General features: G+C 31.7%; 1 protein-coding gene across 1 annotated transcript in view; it reads right to left on the bottom strand.

Moving 5' to 3' along the window:
• LOC145692965 (homeobox protein aristaless-like) overlaps positions 1 to 13,691 on the bottom strand; it is a 529,461-nt gene extending 515,770 nt beyond the window's left edge. Inside the window, exon 1 of the mRNA XM_081768560.1 lies at positions 13,234 to 13,691. Coding sequence (XP_081624686.1) covers positions 13,234 to 13,366 — 133 coding nt within the window. The 5' untranslated portion in view covers positions 13,367 to 13,691. The remainder of the gene's footprint in view (positions 1 to 13,233) is intronic.
• Between the last annotated feature and the right edge of the window lie 808 nt (positions 13,692 to 14,499).

The following is a 14,499-nucleotide window of genomic DNA, read 5'->3' as shown; positions in this document are numbered from 1 at the left end:
AACCACTAAATTACGTACACAGATAGATCTTCACCAGATGTAATCACCTACGAAACCTCTTTTTCGATTTTCGGGGCGGGGAAAGGGTCGGATTTGGGCGATAAAATAGATATATACGAATTTCTAACGATTTGTAACGCCTTGTCTGTATGCAACCTGCATTATATCACGGTTGTGCAGGTTTATATAACAGCACAGGATAAATACCTGGCCAATGAAATGGATATGGAGAAATTCTTTTAAGATATTCTTCTTCCTCTCTTTTTATCTAGGTTCCGAATTAAGATCCGAAACTACAGGTAGTTATAACTAATCTATACTAATATATAGAAAAACCTGTATGTGAGTGTGTGTCATCAGTTTTTAGCATAGAAATGAGTCGCGCCACCAAATTTTGTATGACGTAGATCTTTTCACCAGATCTAATCACGCACGAAGCAGTTTATTTATTTTCGGCTCAGTAGGGGGAAATTGCGGGAATCAAAACGTATGTCAAAATACATCCACGTTTCTAGTTGTCTTTTTTAAAAACTCCTGACATATTGGTTGTGTACTTCTTGGTTGTGTGGGTTAACATAACAGTAGGAGATAAAATCCAGGAATAAAATGGTTGTGGGGAAATCTTTTAAGGATATTAGTCTTCCCCTCTTTTTATTCCAGTTCTGAATTAAGAAAAGAAACTATGGGTGCTTACATCTACTTGTTAATAAAAATGAGTTTACTCGTGCTAATCCAGATATATTTTGACGTCACGCAGTGTTAGTCTCAAAAATTAATTATTTTTAAAAGTGACGAGAAATGTGTTTCTAAAATACGATATAATCTAAGAATAAAAAAAATAAGATATTTAATTCTCTGTTAGTTGCGAATGATTTATTGAAGTATTCTGAAGAATCTAGTATAGTATTTGAACTTTACGTAATAAATACTTAACATAATATAGGATCTACCAATTTACTCAAATATAAGCGCAACTTTATTTTTTTTCAAAATGTGGGGTTAAAAATGTGGAGTTCTTGAGGGGGCATAATGCATTTTTGGATAAGTGGTAAAATTACCGGCACTAGGTGTTTCTAATTGTTATTGGTAGTAAAATATAACAAAAAACAATGATTTGAGATTTTTTTTTTTTTTTACAATGTAAAGCTCTATTGTCTAATTTTTCAATTCCTAACATTACATATAAGTTTACGCATAATATTTTTAGTATTGATAGAGATATTACCAGTACCGGTAACTTTATCCGAAAAGCTTCTTCTAACAACTCATTGGTTTTTCGGCCAATGATGAGACGTTAGTTTGATAGTTACGTGAATTTTCTGTAGTGATCTAATAGAAGGTACTTGTATCCACTTAATAAATGGATTCTTAAAACTGACACAAATGTTTAGAGGGACGTTTACATTCGAATAAAATACAGTATTCATACATGTATTTCTCGAAATCGAATGAAGAAACATAAGAAACTTACACTAATCGCTATGCAAAATACAAAATAGACATAACATAGAAATAAACATAAAATACAAAATAGCTTAAATAAAACAAACAAAGATACTCTGTCTATACATTTTACATTCATTTAGGATAATGGAATCCAGAATATTTTAACGTAATATGATTACTTTAGTATACTACTGCATATACATGTAGTGTTTAGTGTGCTTGCATATAGCGCAACAGTTAGGCTCGTGCCTTTGGTATGCATGATCTGGGCTCAGTTCTTAGTAAGGTACAGAACATTCTGTGTCCACCAAGTACAGTGAAGCTATTTGGATGCATATTAAGCAAACTTCACTTAGAGACCCAAAATAACTACAATGACAGCAGGGCGTATTTAAAGGCTTCAGGAGGGCAATTGGCAATTAAATTGGTGATATATATATATATATAGTGGCGGATCCAGGATATGATCAAGGGAGGGGCTAAACCATAGTTTGCCGCTTTATGCAGAGTAAAGCAGGATTGAAGCCCATTTTATCCAGTGTATATCTGAGCGTCAAGGGGGGGGCTATAGCCCCTATAGCCCTCCCCTTGGATCCGCGCCTGTATATATATATATATATATATATATATATATATATATATATATATATATATATATATATATATATATACATTTTAATCAATTATATTATAAAATACAAATGAAAAACGTGATCATCAACTTATATCGGAGGTCTTGCCTCCGAAACGAAACCTTAAATGATGCTACTGAACGAGAGCTACCGTGCTGACAACACATCACCTAATAAACCCAGTCTAACCGGCCATAGTCCTTCGTCTATGACGCTAGGGACTTACTTCTAATTATTATTGTTTTATTTTTTACTTAGAACCTAACTTCGAGCGGAACACCCACAAATATCCATTTTTATGTATAAGATCATAGAGAGACAACATGCTTTTCTGTATGGGATTATTATTGAAAAATGATGCAAAGTAAATATGATTACATACATGTAATGTTCTGAGTACGTGAATATATCAATAAGTGTTTTCAGTGTTTTTAGTTACTGATTGATAAATTGGAGAATATTTTTGTACTTTGTAAGTAAAAGAAAAAAGAATATACATTGTAGTTTCATGTTACTTATATTAGTTATGTATTTGGTATTGCACAACTTTTGATGACGATATTATATAAACTTCTGTACTTTGTAATTGCCTTTAAGTTAAGTATACATAAATTATCATTAATGGTAATAATAAAAATGATAAAAAATAAGATGTTACAAATACATATTATACTATGTGAGTGAGTTACAGAATACTTGATTCCAACGATGTTTTCCTTTCTTCATAAGCTTTACAACTACAAAATATTTTTCATGTGGACAGGTTGTCCTGCATCATAGGATATAAAATTTCTAAGAAAATTGTCATCGAAGCTTCTGTGTTTGCGTTCCTGTCGGACTGGATTTCGTAGAATTTAGAATCAAGATGAATTAACAGACAATTAGTGGAAAGAGTTCAGATTAGAACGAACTTTTAAAAACGTTTTAAAAAAGGAAGAATGTTCACTTCTAGCCCAAAGAGTACCTGGTTCACTGCCAGACCATCTAAGTTTGTGGCGAACAATATTGTGACCGTGGATTTTCTCGAAGTTCTTCTGTTACCTCTCACATTTTTATTCCCAATTCTGTCATAATCATTTCCTTTCATTGATTATGCATCTCCTTTAGGCAAACGGCATATACATGGTACGTTAACTCGTACCGTCACTGTTGGCATTTGACATGCTCCCCTCACAGTTGTCAGATCAAACTATGACCGCATGAACACATTATTAATGAATACAGTAAATTCTGTGATAATAGAATACTATGTTCTTTTTCTTATGGTTTTGTTCATTTATATTCTTCATCACATATTCTACAGTGCTACTTACGTGGTTATTTTTTTTAATTTCTGCTCATATACGGAGCCAAAATTTCAGGAAATCTGAAGAATCGTCTTGTTTTGGATCAAAAGACCCAATATAAAATATTTCAATCAAATATTTTCTTTTAGGCCTCACATCTGGAGAACTACATAAGTGTAGCCAAATCAAAACTATCACTTAACTCAGTATAATATGTTTATTCCGTAAAAATACGAAAACTCGATTTAGGGGCCGTTCAAAAATTTTGTGGCTCCTGATCCAAAAACTAATTGTTGGCCAAGATTGCAATCTTTTGATGCATTTTTGGATCATTCCTAAAATTCTTGTTTTTTTTTTTTTAAATCACTTTAGATACATTATAAATACTTGCAATAAAATGAATCCAGATTCATGTGAATCTTCTTAGCAAATATTGGATGTCTTGTTTCTGTACCGTAAAGGTTTGCATACTTGTATAAGAAAACAAATAGTCATTTTTTTTCGTTTCCCTTTATTAGCTATTGGAACTATGTCAAAGTATTACATTCCATACTTTAAACAACAACTAAAATATCTTAAGAGTTTCGGAAGGCATATCAAAAGAATACACACACATTATATATATATATATATATATATATATATATATATATATATATATATATATATATATATATATATGGGTAGATATGTTATGGTTTAAAGGTAATACAAAGTATGAATAATTGAAGTTATACATAAAAACATGATAATAGCAATAAGTAAGATCGCTATCTCATATTTTTAAAATTCTAGATTAATTGCAAGCTTGAACATATCTAACTGTAATATAATATTAGCATTAATTATCACAGTTCATTATAAACGCTTAATTGTCTCGTTTAATTTTACTGTATCTTTTTTAAAAAAATGTAGATTTCACTTATCCTTCATGTGATTATTAACAGATACTTAAGTTTTATACAGTCCATCAGATTTTAGTGTTATCATTATGTGAAGAAATATTTTTCATGTGGGCCTATTAGTAACTCGGGTCTCCTAAATATATTTATTATTTAACTTAAACTTTTAATGGTGGACTTAAGTCTATTGCGTTTTCTCATAGTACTCAACCAACTAAATAGGCTACCAACATCATGTACAGAAAATGAATAGAATAGAATAAAATCCAGTAACTCAAATGATGCAAGTATGAATAATTGGTCCTAAGAAAACGTTTTAGTTTTCTCTTAAACACTATTATAATTTGCGAGTCCATGAAATAGTTTCAGAGAAAGAATTTTATAAACGTATAATGCTTACCAAAAATAAGAAAGAATTGTTAAAATGATGTTTCAGATGTTCAATCGTTAAAGTTGGAAGATTCATACGAAAGTTGATAGGTTCAGAGGTTTCTAACAATCGTAATTGATAGGAACCAATACCTATGTTAACTCATCTTTAAAACTTTTATATAACGTAATTAAAATGTAATAAGATTAAAATGTTTCCAAATTAACCTCCGCAATTGGCTTTCTGCAATGGTTCACGTTATCGTAAATATAAATTGGAAACAATTGCTTTGTATTCTCTGTAAGCACATTCCAAGTTGTTAAGTTAGATTTTATCTTGGTAGAGTGTACTGCTATATACTAACCGAGGTGAGATAAGAGTACACAGTAAACTAGAATTTGTTTTGAACAATGAATGTAAGACAAAATACGGCATTTTCCAATTCTGTTACAAATAAAGGTAATTAGCACTGGTGTGGAACTGTAGGAGCAAGAATTGTAGAAAATTCAAGAACACACTACAAAAAATATAGTGTAGATACACTAGAACACTTTATACGTTAATGACACTCTTTGAACACCTCCAGATGATACATATTCACCTCTTGTAGATGTATTTGTCCAAGTATGTTTCAGATGTATCCTATTTACAAAATGTGCAAACTGAATGTCAGCGCTGTGGTTTCGAACTTTTTGCCGAAAAGAGGTTTCTAAATGTCATACTAGGTACTGTTTTTAGAGAATTAACGCTCTTGGACACGTATAGCACACATTATAAACACTAGTTCATCAAATTTTCCCTCAACATCTGTACTAAAAGTGTTTAAATTGTGTTTTATTTTTTACAGTGCTGTTAGAAGGCAATCTAGATTTTTTTTGTTCACTTATAAAACATACAAAACAGTTTTAGATGTGTTAAACACTGACCAAAAGTCGTTTCTAGAAACTATACAAACCATGTTCAAACACTGATTTATTTTTTGTAGTGTAGTTTTAAACGATATCTAAAACATACAGAAATTAACGCTTTGAAAATAGCTATACGCTATCTATGTTCTTAATTAACGTAAAATATAGTCCTGTTATAGGCCTATAATAGGGGCCTACATTTGTAATACATAGTATAAGTGAATACGTGTAGTAGTGGAAAATGATTTACAAGCTGAATTTTTAATGCTGTTTTCAGGAAAGGCAAAACATATAACGTTTGAATATGTATACAAATAGCTGACATTAAGATATTACTCATTGGTTATGACCGACTGGCTATTATTAGAAGGTCTATTATTAATTTTGTTCAGAAGTAGCTATTTATGAATTTTAAAAAATTCGTAGGTATAGAGGCGACTGCAGAAACGTTACAACAGCTCCACATTGTCGAGAGGCCCGCAGAGAAAAAAACGAATGTTACAATCATAATTATTGACAACGCAACATTAGCTGTAGGTTGTCAAATTAATAATTGTGACGATTACTTGATTTGACAATTTTAATCTTTCAACAAGAAAATGTTTGATTGAATATATTGATTTTTTTTTTTTTTTTTTTTTTTGATCAGGGACCACAAAATTTTTGAATCAAGTTTTCATATTTTTTACAGAATAAGATCATACTGAGTAAATTGATGGTTTTGGTTTGGCTACACTACATGTAGTTCTCGAGATATAAGGCTTACAAGAAAATTTTTGCCTGAAATATATTGGATCTTTTGATCCAAAAATGGGTATGGAGAAAAATGGAAAAAAGGATAACTGACAACAAATGTCAACACAAACATGTTAGGAACGATTGATTAGAAATGAACAATACTTTAGGTATTTGAAAAACTTTTTTTAAGTGATTGGAACATAATTTAAGAAGAAATTATTTTACTGGCGATGTGATCAGAGGCGTAGTATGGTTTCCTATCTAAGAGAAGCAGTTACGTTTTGAATACATTATTTATAGTGCGTCTGCGTTGTTCTCAATTATTTTACATAGAAATAGAATAAAGTATACTTTATATTCTACAATATAACTAGTGTTTAACGGAAAGAAATGGCTCAAAGATGAGACATACAGCAATTTGATGGATCTTACATATTAAGAGACTGACTTACTAAAAAATAATACAAAATTTATCATTGTTTTTGCTTGTTTATTCATAAGTGAAAGCAGATAATGAAATGTAACTTACCACAATCATAGATAATGTTATTCTGAATATGAACCTGAAGAGTTTTCAGTGTTGTCGTCCAGACCAATTACAGTGTTACCAGAATAACATTTCCGCCCAAATCTAAGTTAATGCAGCGACTAGAGGAACGAACTCAACTGCATTTGATTACGTATCATGTTGTTTTTATATCCTATGAACTACTTTTTAAGTAACTTTATTATTTAACTTTAATAACTGCATGTTAAAACTATTTTGTTTATTACAAACTAAATACAACTATTATTTAAAGTTAAAAGGTAGTTCATGGGATTCCAAAACAACATGATACGTAATCAAATGCAGTTGAGTTCGTTCCTCTAATCACTGCCTTAACTTAGATTTTTGGGGAAATGTTAGTTTACAGGGTGTCTACTAAAATTCCACAATGAAATTTCGTGACTTTTTTGTGACCTTTTCTTTACCAAATCATAAAATTTCCTAACATTTTCAAGAGCGAATTTGGGTGCAAATTAGGCCGAATTCTCATTCATGCGATAGAAACGTACTTTGCTTGCGATTTGGTAGCGTCTAAAGCCGACCATAGACATTTTTGGTGGTGAATTTTGACGTTTTATAGAACATTTTCTAACCTGTACTTACTTTTGCACAGTTAAAGAAAAAAATACCCAAAAGCTAAATTTTGTGACTTTTTCGTGACTTTCATGGTCGTTTTCTGATTTCGTGACTTTTTCGTGACATTCGTGACCGATAGACACCCTGTTTTAGCAACACTGTAATTTCTATGGATAGTAAAGCTGAAAATTCTTCATACTCATATTCCTGTTGTATAATAACATTATCTATGATTGTGGTAAGTTGCATTTCATGATCTCCTTTCACTTATGAAAAAACAAACAAAAAAATGATAGATTTTGTATTATTTTTAGTATGTCAGGCTCTTAAGCTGAGTAAAATGATATGCATGAATTAATAAAAATCCATATGTAGATTTCGAGAAATGCAGAAAAATAAATTAAATTGCAAACTTAAAAATTTATGCTCTACGAGAACTATGTTACTTATTCAGACGAAACTGATATTGATACGTCATTAATCTCTTCATTATGACCCAGGAAAATAACAGTACATTGTATGTCTAATGAGATCCGTCCAAATATGTCTGGATATTTTCTAGAAACAACTTTTGGTCACTGTTTAACACGTCAAAAAATGTCGTGAATGTTATATCAATGAACGAAAAATGTCTAGATTGCCTTGTAACAATGGTCAATACCGGTAGGAACTGTCCTAAGAGTGTTCAAAATATCTTATACAGGGTGCTTCAAAACAACACCGATAACGTGAGAAAGATGATTTCTGACAACAAGATACGACAAAAAAAGTTTAGACCAACCTAGGTGTAGAAAACCATCATTTTGGAGTTATAGGTTGCCGAAAACATGAAAACAATGAACTTTAAAGGTCAATAGTTCCAATACTACGGGACCTACTGTAAGCAGGTCAAGACTTCACTTAGGAACTAGTATATGCCCTATCCAACTATCCATGTTTCAGAATTCTAAGGTACTTCCGCAACCATTTTTATGGAGGGAGTTTAGCTACGAAGATATAATTTGAAGTAGCGAATAAATGAACTTTAAATAACATGTTTAACAAGAAATCATATCACCAGGGAGGTAGCATCTCAGGAAGAAAGCTTCTGTAACAGAACGGGTAGCTAAACATGCTATATCCAGCTTTTATTTAACCCAGTAACTGATCTAAAAAAAATTACTAACATTTTGTGTAAAAGCAATTACATGCTTTACAATATATTTTTCTCCAATTACTTTAATTTCTGAGTTGTACTGTAGAAATGTGATTTTATGTGTTAATTCTGATTCACGAGATCAATTAATAGTGAAACATGCTTCTGAAAAGCAAGAGTATTTTCTGGAAAGTAATAAAATGGTGCTTCAGACTCCTAGCTATTTGGCACATTTAAAATCAAAAGCAAAATCTCGTATTCGAAGAAACCAACCCACATAAGAGACCACTGGATATTCTTCAATATTATATTAGCATTTAGCAAAAATATATGTACAAAGATGAAACACATAACAATCTACAGATTTTATTGAACTGAACAAGATCATATGGGTAATTGTAAAGCATCATGCGTAATTTTCGAGAAAATTGATAACCAGTTTCTTTTTTGTAAGTCTAAAAATGTATGCTGTACACTCACCTATTAAGATAATACTGATTCTGAAGTATACACTAATGAATCTTTTCATTATGTCTTTAGCAAGAGGACAGTACAGCCAAAAATTATGATATATACTTACCAACTGTTAAACATTATTTTTTGTTTTACTATGAGACTGTTCAAAGATAAGACATAGATGACATTGAAATGAATAAAGTGACACTTGAAGATGAATTAATTATGTGTAGTTTTCGGCCAAATCAAACAGAATTTCTATAGCGTTGAAATGTGCGTCGTTCGTTGATTATCTAATTTAGTTGATATACTTTGTATTCTGCTGGAAGAGATTTTTATTTGTTTATTTTACACTGTGTAAGAAGAATATGGACCGTTAAGTAGCAGGTTATTTCTTATTATCTTGTTTTTTTTTTTTTTTTTTTTTTTAAATAACAACGCATATAGTACTTGTGAGTGACAGTTCTTATTTTCCTGGAAGAATTTATTTATTTTTTACTGTATACGTATCAAAATACACTGTTAAATATCAGGATGTTGTTCTTCGTCTTTCCCTAATGGCAACACACATTCTTCACGAATATATTACTCGTAAAATTAGTGCTCATGTTTCATGATGTAATACATATAGTATATAAGGCTATAATTTCACTTTTCAATGTTGTACGACAGTCAGTATAAATTTCTAGATTACTTTCTCCTTTTTTCGTATGAGTCTAGTGTAGGTTGTACTTATCGTCCATGTTGATGATTTATTTAGCATATCTTGTCTGTGTTTTTAAGCAACAAAAGCAATTATACCTGTTTTTTTTATTTGGTACGTTTATTTGAAAACTCTAAAGCTATTAGTAAGTGTTATTCACGTAATAATGTTCCTCTCTTTGTTCTAGACAAGGTTATAGATTCGAAAATTCTAGTTAGTGAATAACAATTTTTCGATTCCTCCGAAAAATGTCCATTTGCTTGTAAATAAGGTTTCTGTTGAATATTTTCAACTGTAGAGAGTTGTTTTTTTTTATGTCTGGGTTTCATAGATAGATTGTAGAAAAATATATTGAAGTTTTCAAGAATGGCTGCTTTATTAAACTCTCTACTAATTTCTAGAATGAACCCTACATGTTCCTTGATTTATTATGTTGTCACTGTGGGATTAGAATGTAAATTTCCTTAGTATCATATACTCCAATAAATAAATAAATAAATAAATAAATAAATTAGTGTTGAACATGATTTGGCTATTTGTTGTTGTTTAATGAATTTGGTTATTGTTTAACATGTCCAAAAATGTCCCGAAGTGTTCTATAAATGAACAAAACATGTATAAAATGCCCCTTAACAGTGCACTGTAAAAATAAAACACCATTTAAACCCTTTTTGCTCAGATATTGAGAGGAAAATGGATCAAATAGTTTTTATAAAAGTGTGTGTCGCGTGTCCAAAAGCGTTCATTCTTCAAAAACAGTATCTTGTATGACATATTTAAAACAATTATTCTCGGCAAACAGTTCAAAAACAAAGTGATGACATACATTTTGCACATTTTGTACATACATCTGGGACATACTAGGTCAATACAGTATCTAAAAGGGGTGAATATGTGTAATCTGAAGGTGTTCAAAGACTGTTGGATTTGTGTAAAATGTCCTACTGTGTATAAAAGTAGTTTCTTTACTTTTTGCAGTGTTTCTTAGAAAATGCTTTTGATTTTTGTCTAACACGTTCAAAAAAGTCCTGAAATGTTCTATAAGTGAACAAAAAATGTCTAAATGCCTCCTAACAGTGGTTAAAGGAACTGCCCTAAGAGTGTTCAAAATGTGCTTCTGATGTGTCCAATGAATGTATTGGCTCAGAAATTACTTTGGAAACAGTATTAGGACAGTTTAGACGTTACCATTTACACATTTAAAAATCGTTTCTGTCCGTATACTCATTGGACACATCAAAAGTTCAGGTGCATTGTGAGCACTTTCAGAGAAGTTCCTATTCACTACTATTAGGATGCATTCTAGACATTTTTTGTTCACTGATAGAACACTTCAGGATATTTTTGTACATGTTAAACAGTAATCAAAAGTCGTTTTTGAAAAATGTCAAAAAAAAAAAATTCTTGCAATGTACATTTAATGGTATTTATTCTCTGTATTGTACATTATTGTTGTACTATTTATTCTAATGTTGTGATTCTGCAGCGTAGCTTCTACAGCTAGCATGAACGTTACGCTTGTATCGATCTGGTTGGAAATAAAAGAAGAGAAAACTTGTACTTGGCAGATGATGTTAGGGAAGACGATTTTTCCGCCGAAAGGAAAAATATGAATGGATGGAGGTATAGTGTATGGAAGCTTCTCAACTTGTGACGGAGTGACCTGTGTATGACTGCAGATCAGTCGATAATGATGTTCAAAAACACAGTGACAAAAGTCTTTTCTGTCACTTATTTTTTTCTTTTAGCCCTGGTGTACAACAACGTAAAAGAAAACCTGAAAAGCTATTTTCTCCACTATTATAAATTTAATAATGTCACACTCAATAATAAGAAAAGTTACAATTACTTATGTACAGTATACAGCGTGTGTGTGTGTGTGTGGTGTAAAAGTAGTAGTTGTTTTTGTTGATAATGGTCATTTTTCCTTCCTGGCGGGTCGCTGACGTTTTGTTATCCCAATAGGTAAACTACCCCATGTTCTCTCTTGTATCGATGAGCTTTTTGAGTATATACTTGCATTACTTGTCATTTCAATAAAATTATTGTTATGATTATTCAATATTGAGTTAAGATTCAAAATCTTCCTTTTCTTGTTTTTAATTTCTTTGCCTAGAGATTCTAAACCTGGCCGAAACCACACTGCTTTCCACGTGTCACATTTTTCCGTAGCGTGCCCCTACGTATCCTTTTAAAATAGTAATTTCGATTAGGATCTTGTATTATTTTGAATGTAAAAACATGAATACATACGTATATCAGTGTAATACAGAACTGAAATGAAAAATGAAATATATATATTGCAGTTTAACGCCCCATGCTTATGCCTTTAGTTTAAACAAGATGTTTGATTAATCATACGGAATTAGTATCAGAGAACTGGTGGAATGACATTGTGACAGAAAACGGTTGAGTTTCGAGCAAAACGCGGTGTTGTCCATCATAAACTCATGTAGTCTGTGCTCGAACCAGAAAATCCTGACATCAGAAGTAACTCCTCAACCGGTGAGCCACCGTGTCCCCATAGAACTGAATAATAATAATAATAATAATAATAATAATAATAATAATAATAATAATAATAATAATAATAATAATAATAATAAATGCATAGAGATGCATATTCATACTTTGAAGTACACTCATGTCCAAAATGATTGTCGCATATCTATAACTGTTTCTTGTAAGAATATAATTTGATAATGATTTTGCAGGGTACTTTTAATACTGATACTATGTGTATAATCGGGAAATGTATATGTGTGGTTAATTTCATAGAAAAAGAACTATAAATACGAAAATTAAGGTGAGCAAAACAAAATGCTGCTAAATGAACAAGGAAGTTTTATTTTCGTTTAATTGTTCTTATTTAAGTTACTGCTCTTTTGACATGAAATTAGCCACACACATATCTTTGCCGATTATACACATAATACTCTAACATTGTAAGAAATACCGGGCGAATTCGTTATCAAATTATATTTCTACAACAGCATATTTATAGACATGCGACAATAATTTTGGACATGAGTGTACATACTCTAATCTGTACATTTTCTCTATAACGCTGAAACTCGTTCTGTATTTTTTTTTTAAATGACATACTACAGATTTCCATTAACATGTAAAAGTTATTCAGATTCATACATAAAACGTGACATAACGGAATAAGCGATGACATCGCGACGCGAAGCTTGGGAACCTCTACTTAATTGCATATTATTGTTGGAAGTGTAAACAAACCTTATATTCGCATTCGTATCATATTGTTTCTTTTTTTTATTATTTTATTTCTTTTTAATTATTCACGTGACAATGAGAATTAAATGTTTTCAGCTCTTAGGAAGAAAAAGTAAAAGTAAGGAACAGGTTGTTGGTAGTGTTTACTTGTTGGTTTGTCAACCGGTAGGCGGGTCAGTCACACAGGTTGTCTATCTAATAAACACGCAATGTTTGGTAGCAGCGCGTAAGTATGACACACGCTGCCGCGCAAATGAAAGGAAAGAAAAAGGAAACAAACAACTCGTCACTTACCAATATCGGCTGCCGAATCACAACCTCCAACAATGCTACGGATTGAGAAAATAGATTTTGCAGCTCGCTGCATTTTATCCCTCGATGGTGGCGAAGTTGTGACACCTTCACGGGATTTTATAGTAAGGTCCATTCTTGCATTTACTGCGTCTCATGTACACTTTTATATATTTGTATACAGAAGAAGAGTTGCTTTTTAAAAAATAAAGAACAAACAACACAAACAAACGAACAAAGTGTCACACACGTTATTGTCTTATTCCGACACGAGCACACTTACTCACATGCACGCGAAAAAAATTAAAACACGTTTAAATCATTGTTCACACTTCAGTCACATTGTATCAACAAACACACCTCATGCACACCCAACACAACTAACAATTTCCTTTTTCCTCCGCTAGATGGCTGGATATGCTTTGTCTCGTATGTTTCAGAGGTTGTCAGAAACTTGATCATTCTTATCGCCCTGGTACCATAAGGACGAAGTTCTTGTATAATAACGTCATAATATAAACCTTATTGGAGACAAAGCTTTAAGCCTTGCTGTGTGGCTCGTGTTCGCCAGAATGTCAGCTATATCCATAACGAAACGGAGGAAAAAGATACAGAGAAAAATCAAGCAGACAACCAGATTTCCGTTTTCATATGTGCATTGGGAAAGAAGCAGTAGCCGAACGTCGCGAGCCAATCAGGAGTCGTAGCTGTCGGAATATGCGTATAAACTCCTCCCTATTATGTATGTGTTTAACAACGCCCCCTTGCGCAGGAGATAGGGAATGGGTAAAATGGCGCTAGTAATTAAATCAATTTCACGTTATTTATCAGCTCCTTTTCGTTTTTCTTAGAAGATGAGGAAGAAGACTGGATAAAAGCCAAGAAAGAAGAGTACAGAAAAAAAAGTTACTGTTTCCGAGCATGTTACATTATTCATGTGTTACGACTTTATTACCTACTCAATAACACCGCAAAGTTTCAGTGCTTAATTACTAATAGCAAACATCAGTGCAACATTGTGAATATATAAATAATAGAGAAAATTCAATAAAAATAATTAAAACAACTATCAAAATAATTGCTTTAAAGAAGCTGGAAGATTAACATGTAACTTGCGCTGACTGATCCATGTGCAATATATGTCTGGAATTTTTATTTCATTATTTAAATATTCTAGCCTAAACCAGTGTTTCTCAACCTTTTCGAACCTAGCACCCCTTGAATGAATGAGATTGTCCTGAAAAAACACGTTTAAAAAAAACAAATAAG

This window comes from Thermobia domestica, chromosome 8 (assembly GCF_964235325.1).
Source record: "Thermobia domestica chromosome 8, izTheDome1.hap1.1, whole genome shotgun sequence".
NCBI lineage: Eukaryota > Metazoa > Arthropoda > Insecta > Zygentoma > Lepismatidae > Thermobia > Thermobia domestica.
This window is presented reverse-complemented; position numbering and strand designations above follow the sequence as displayed.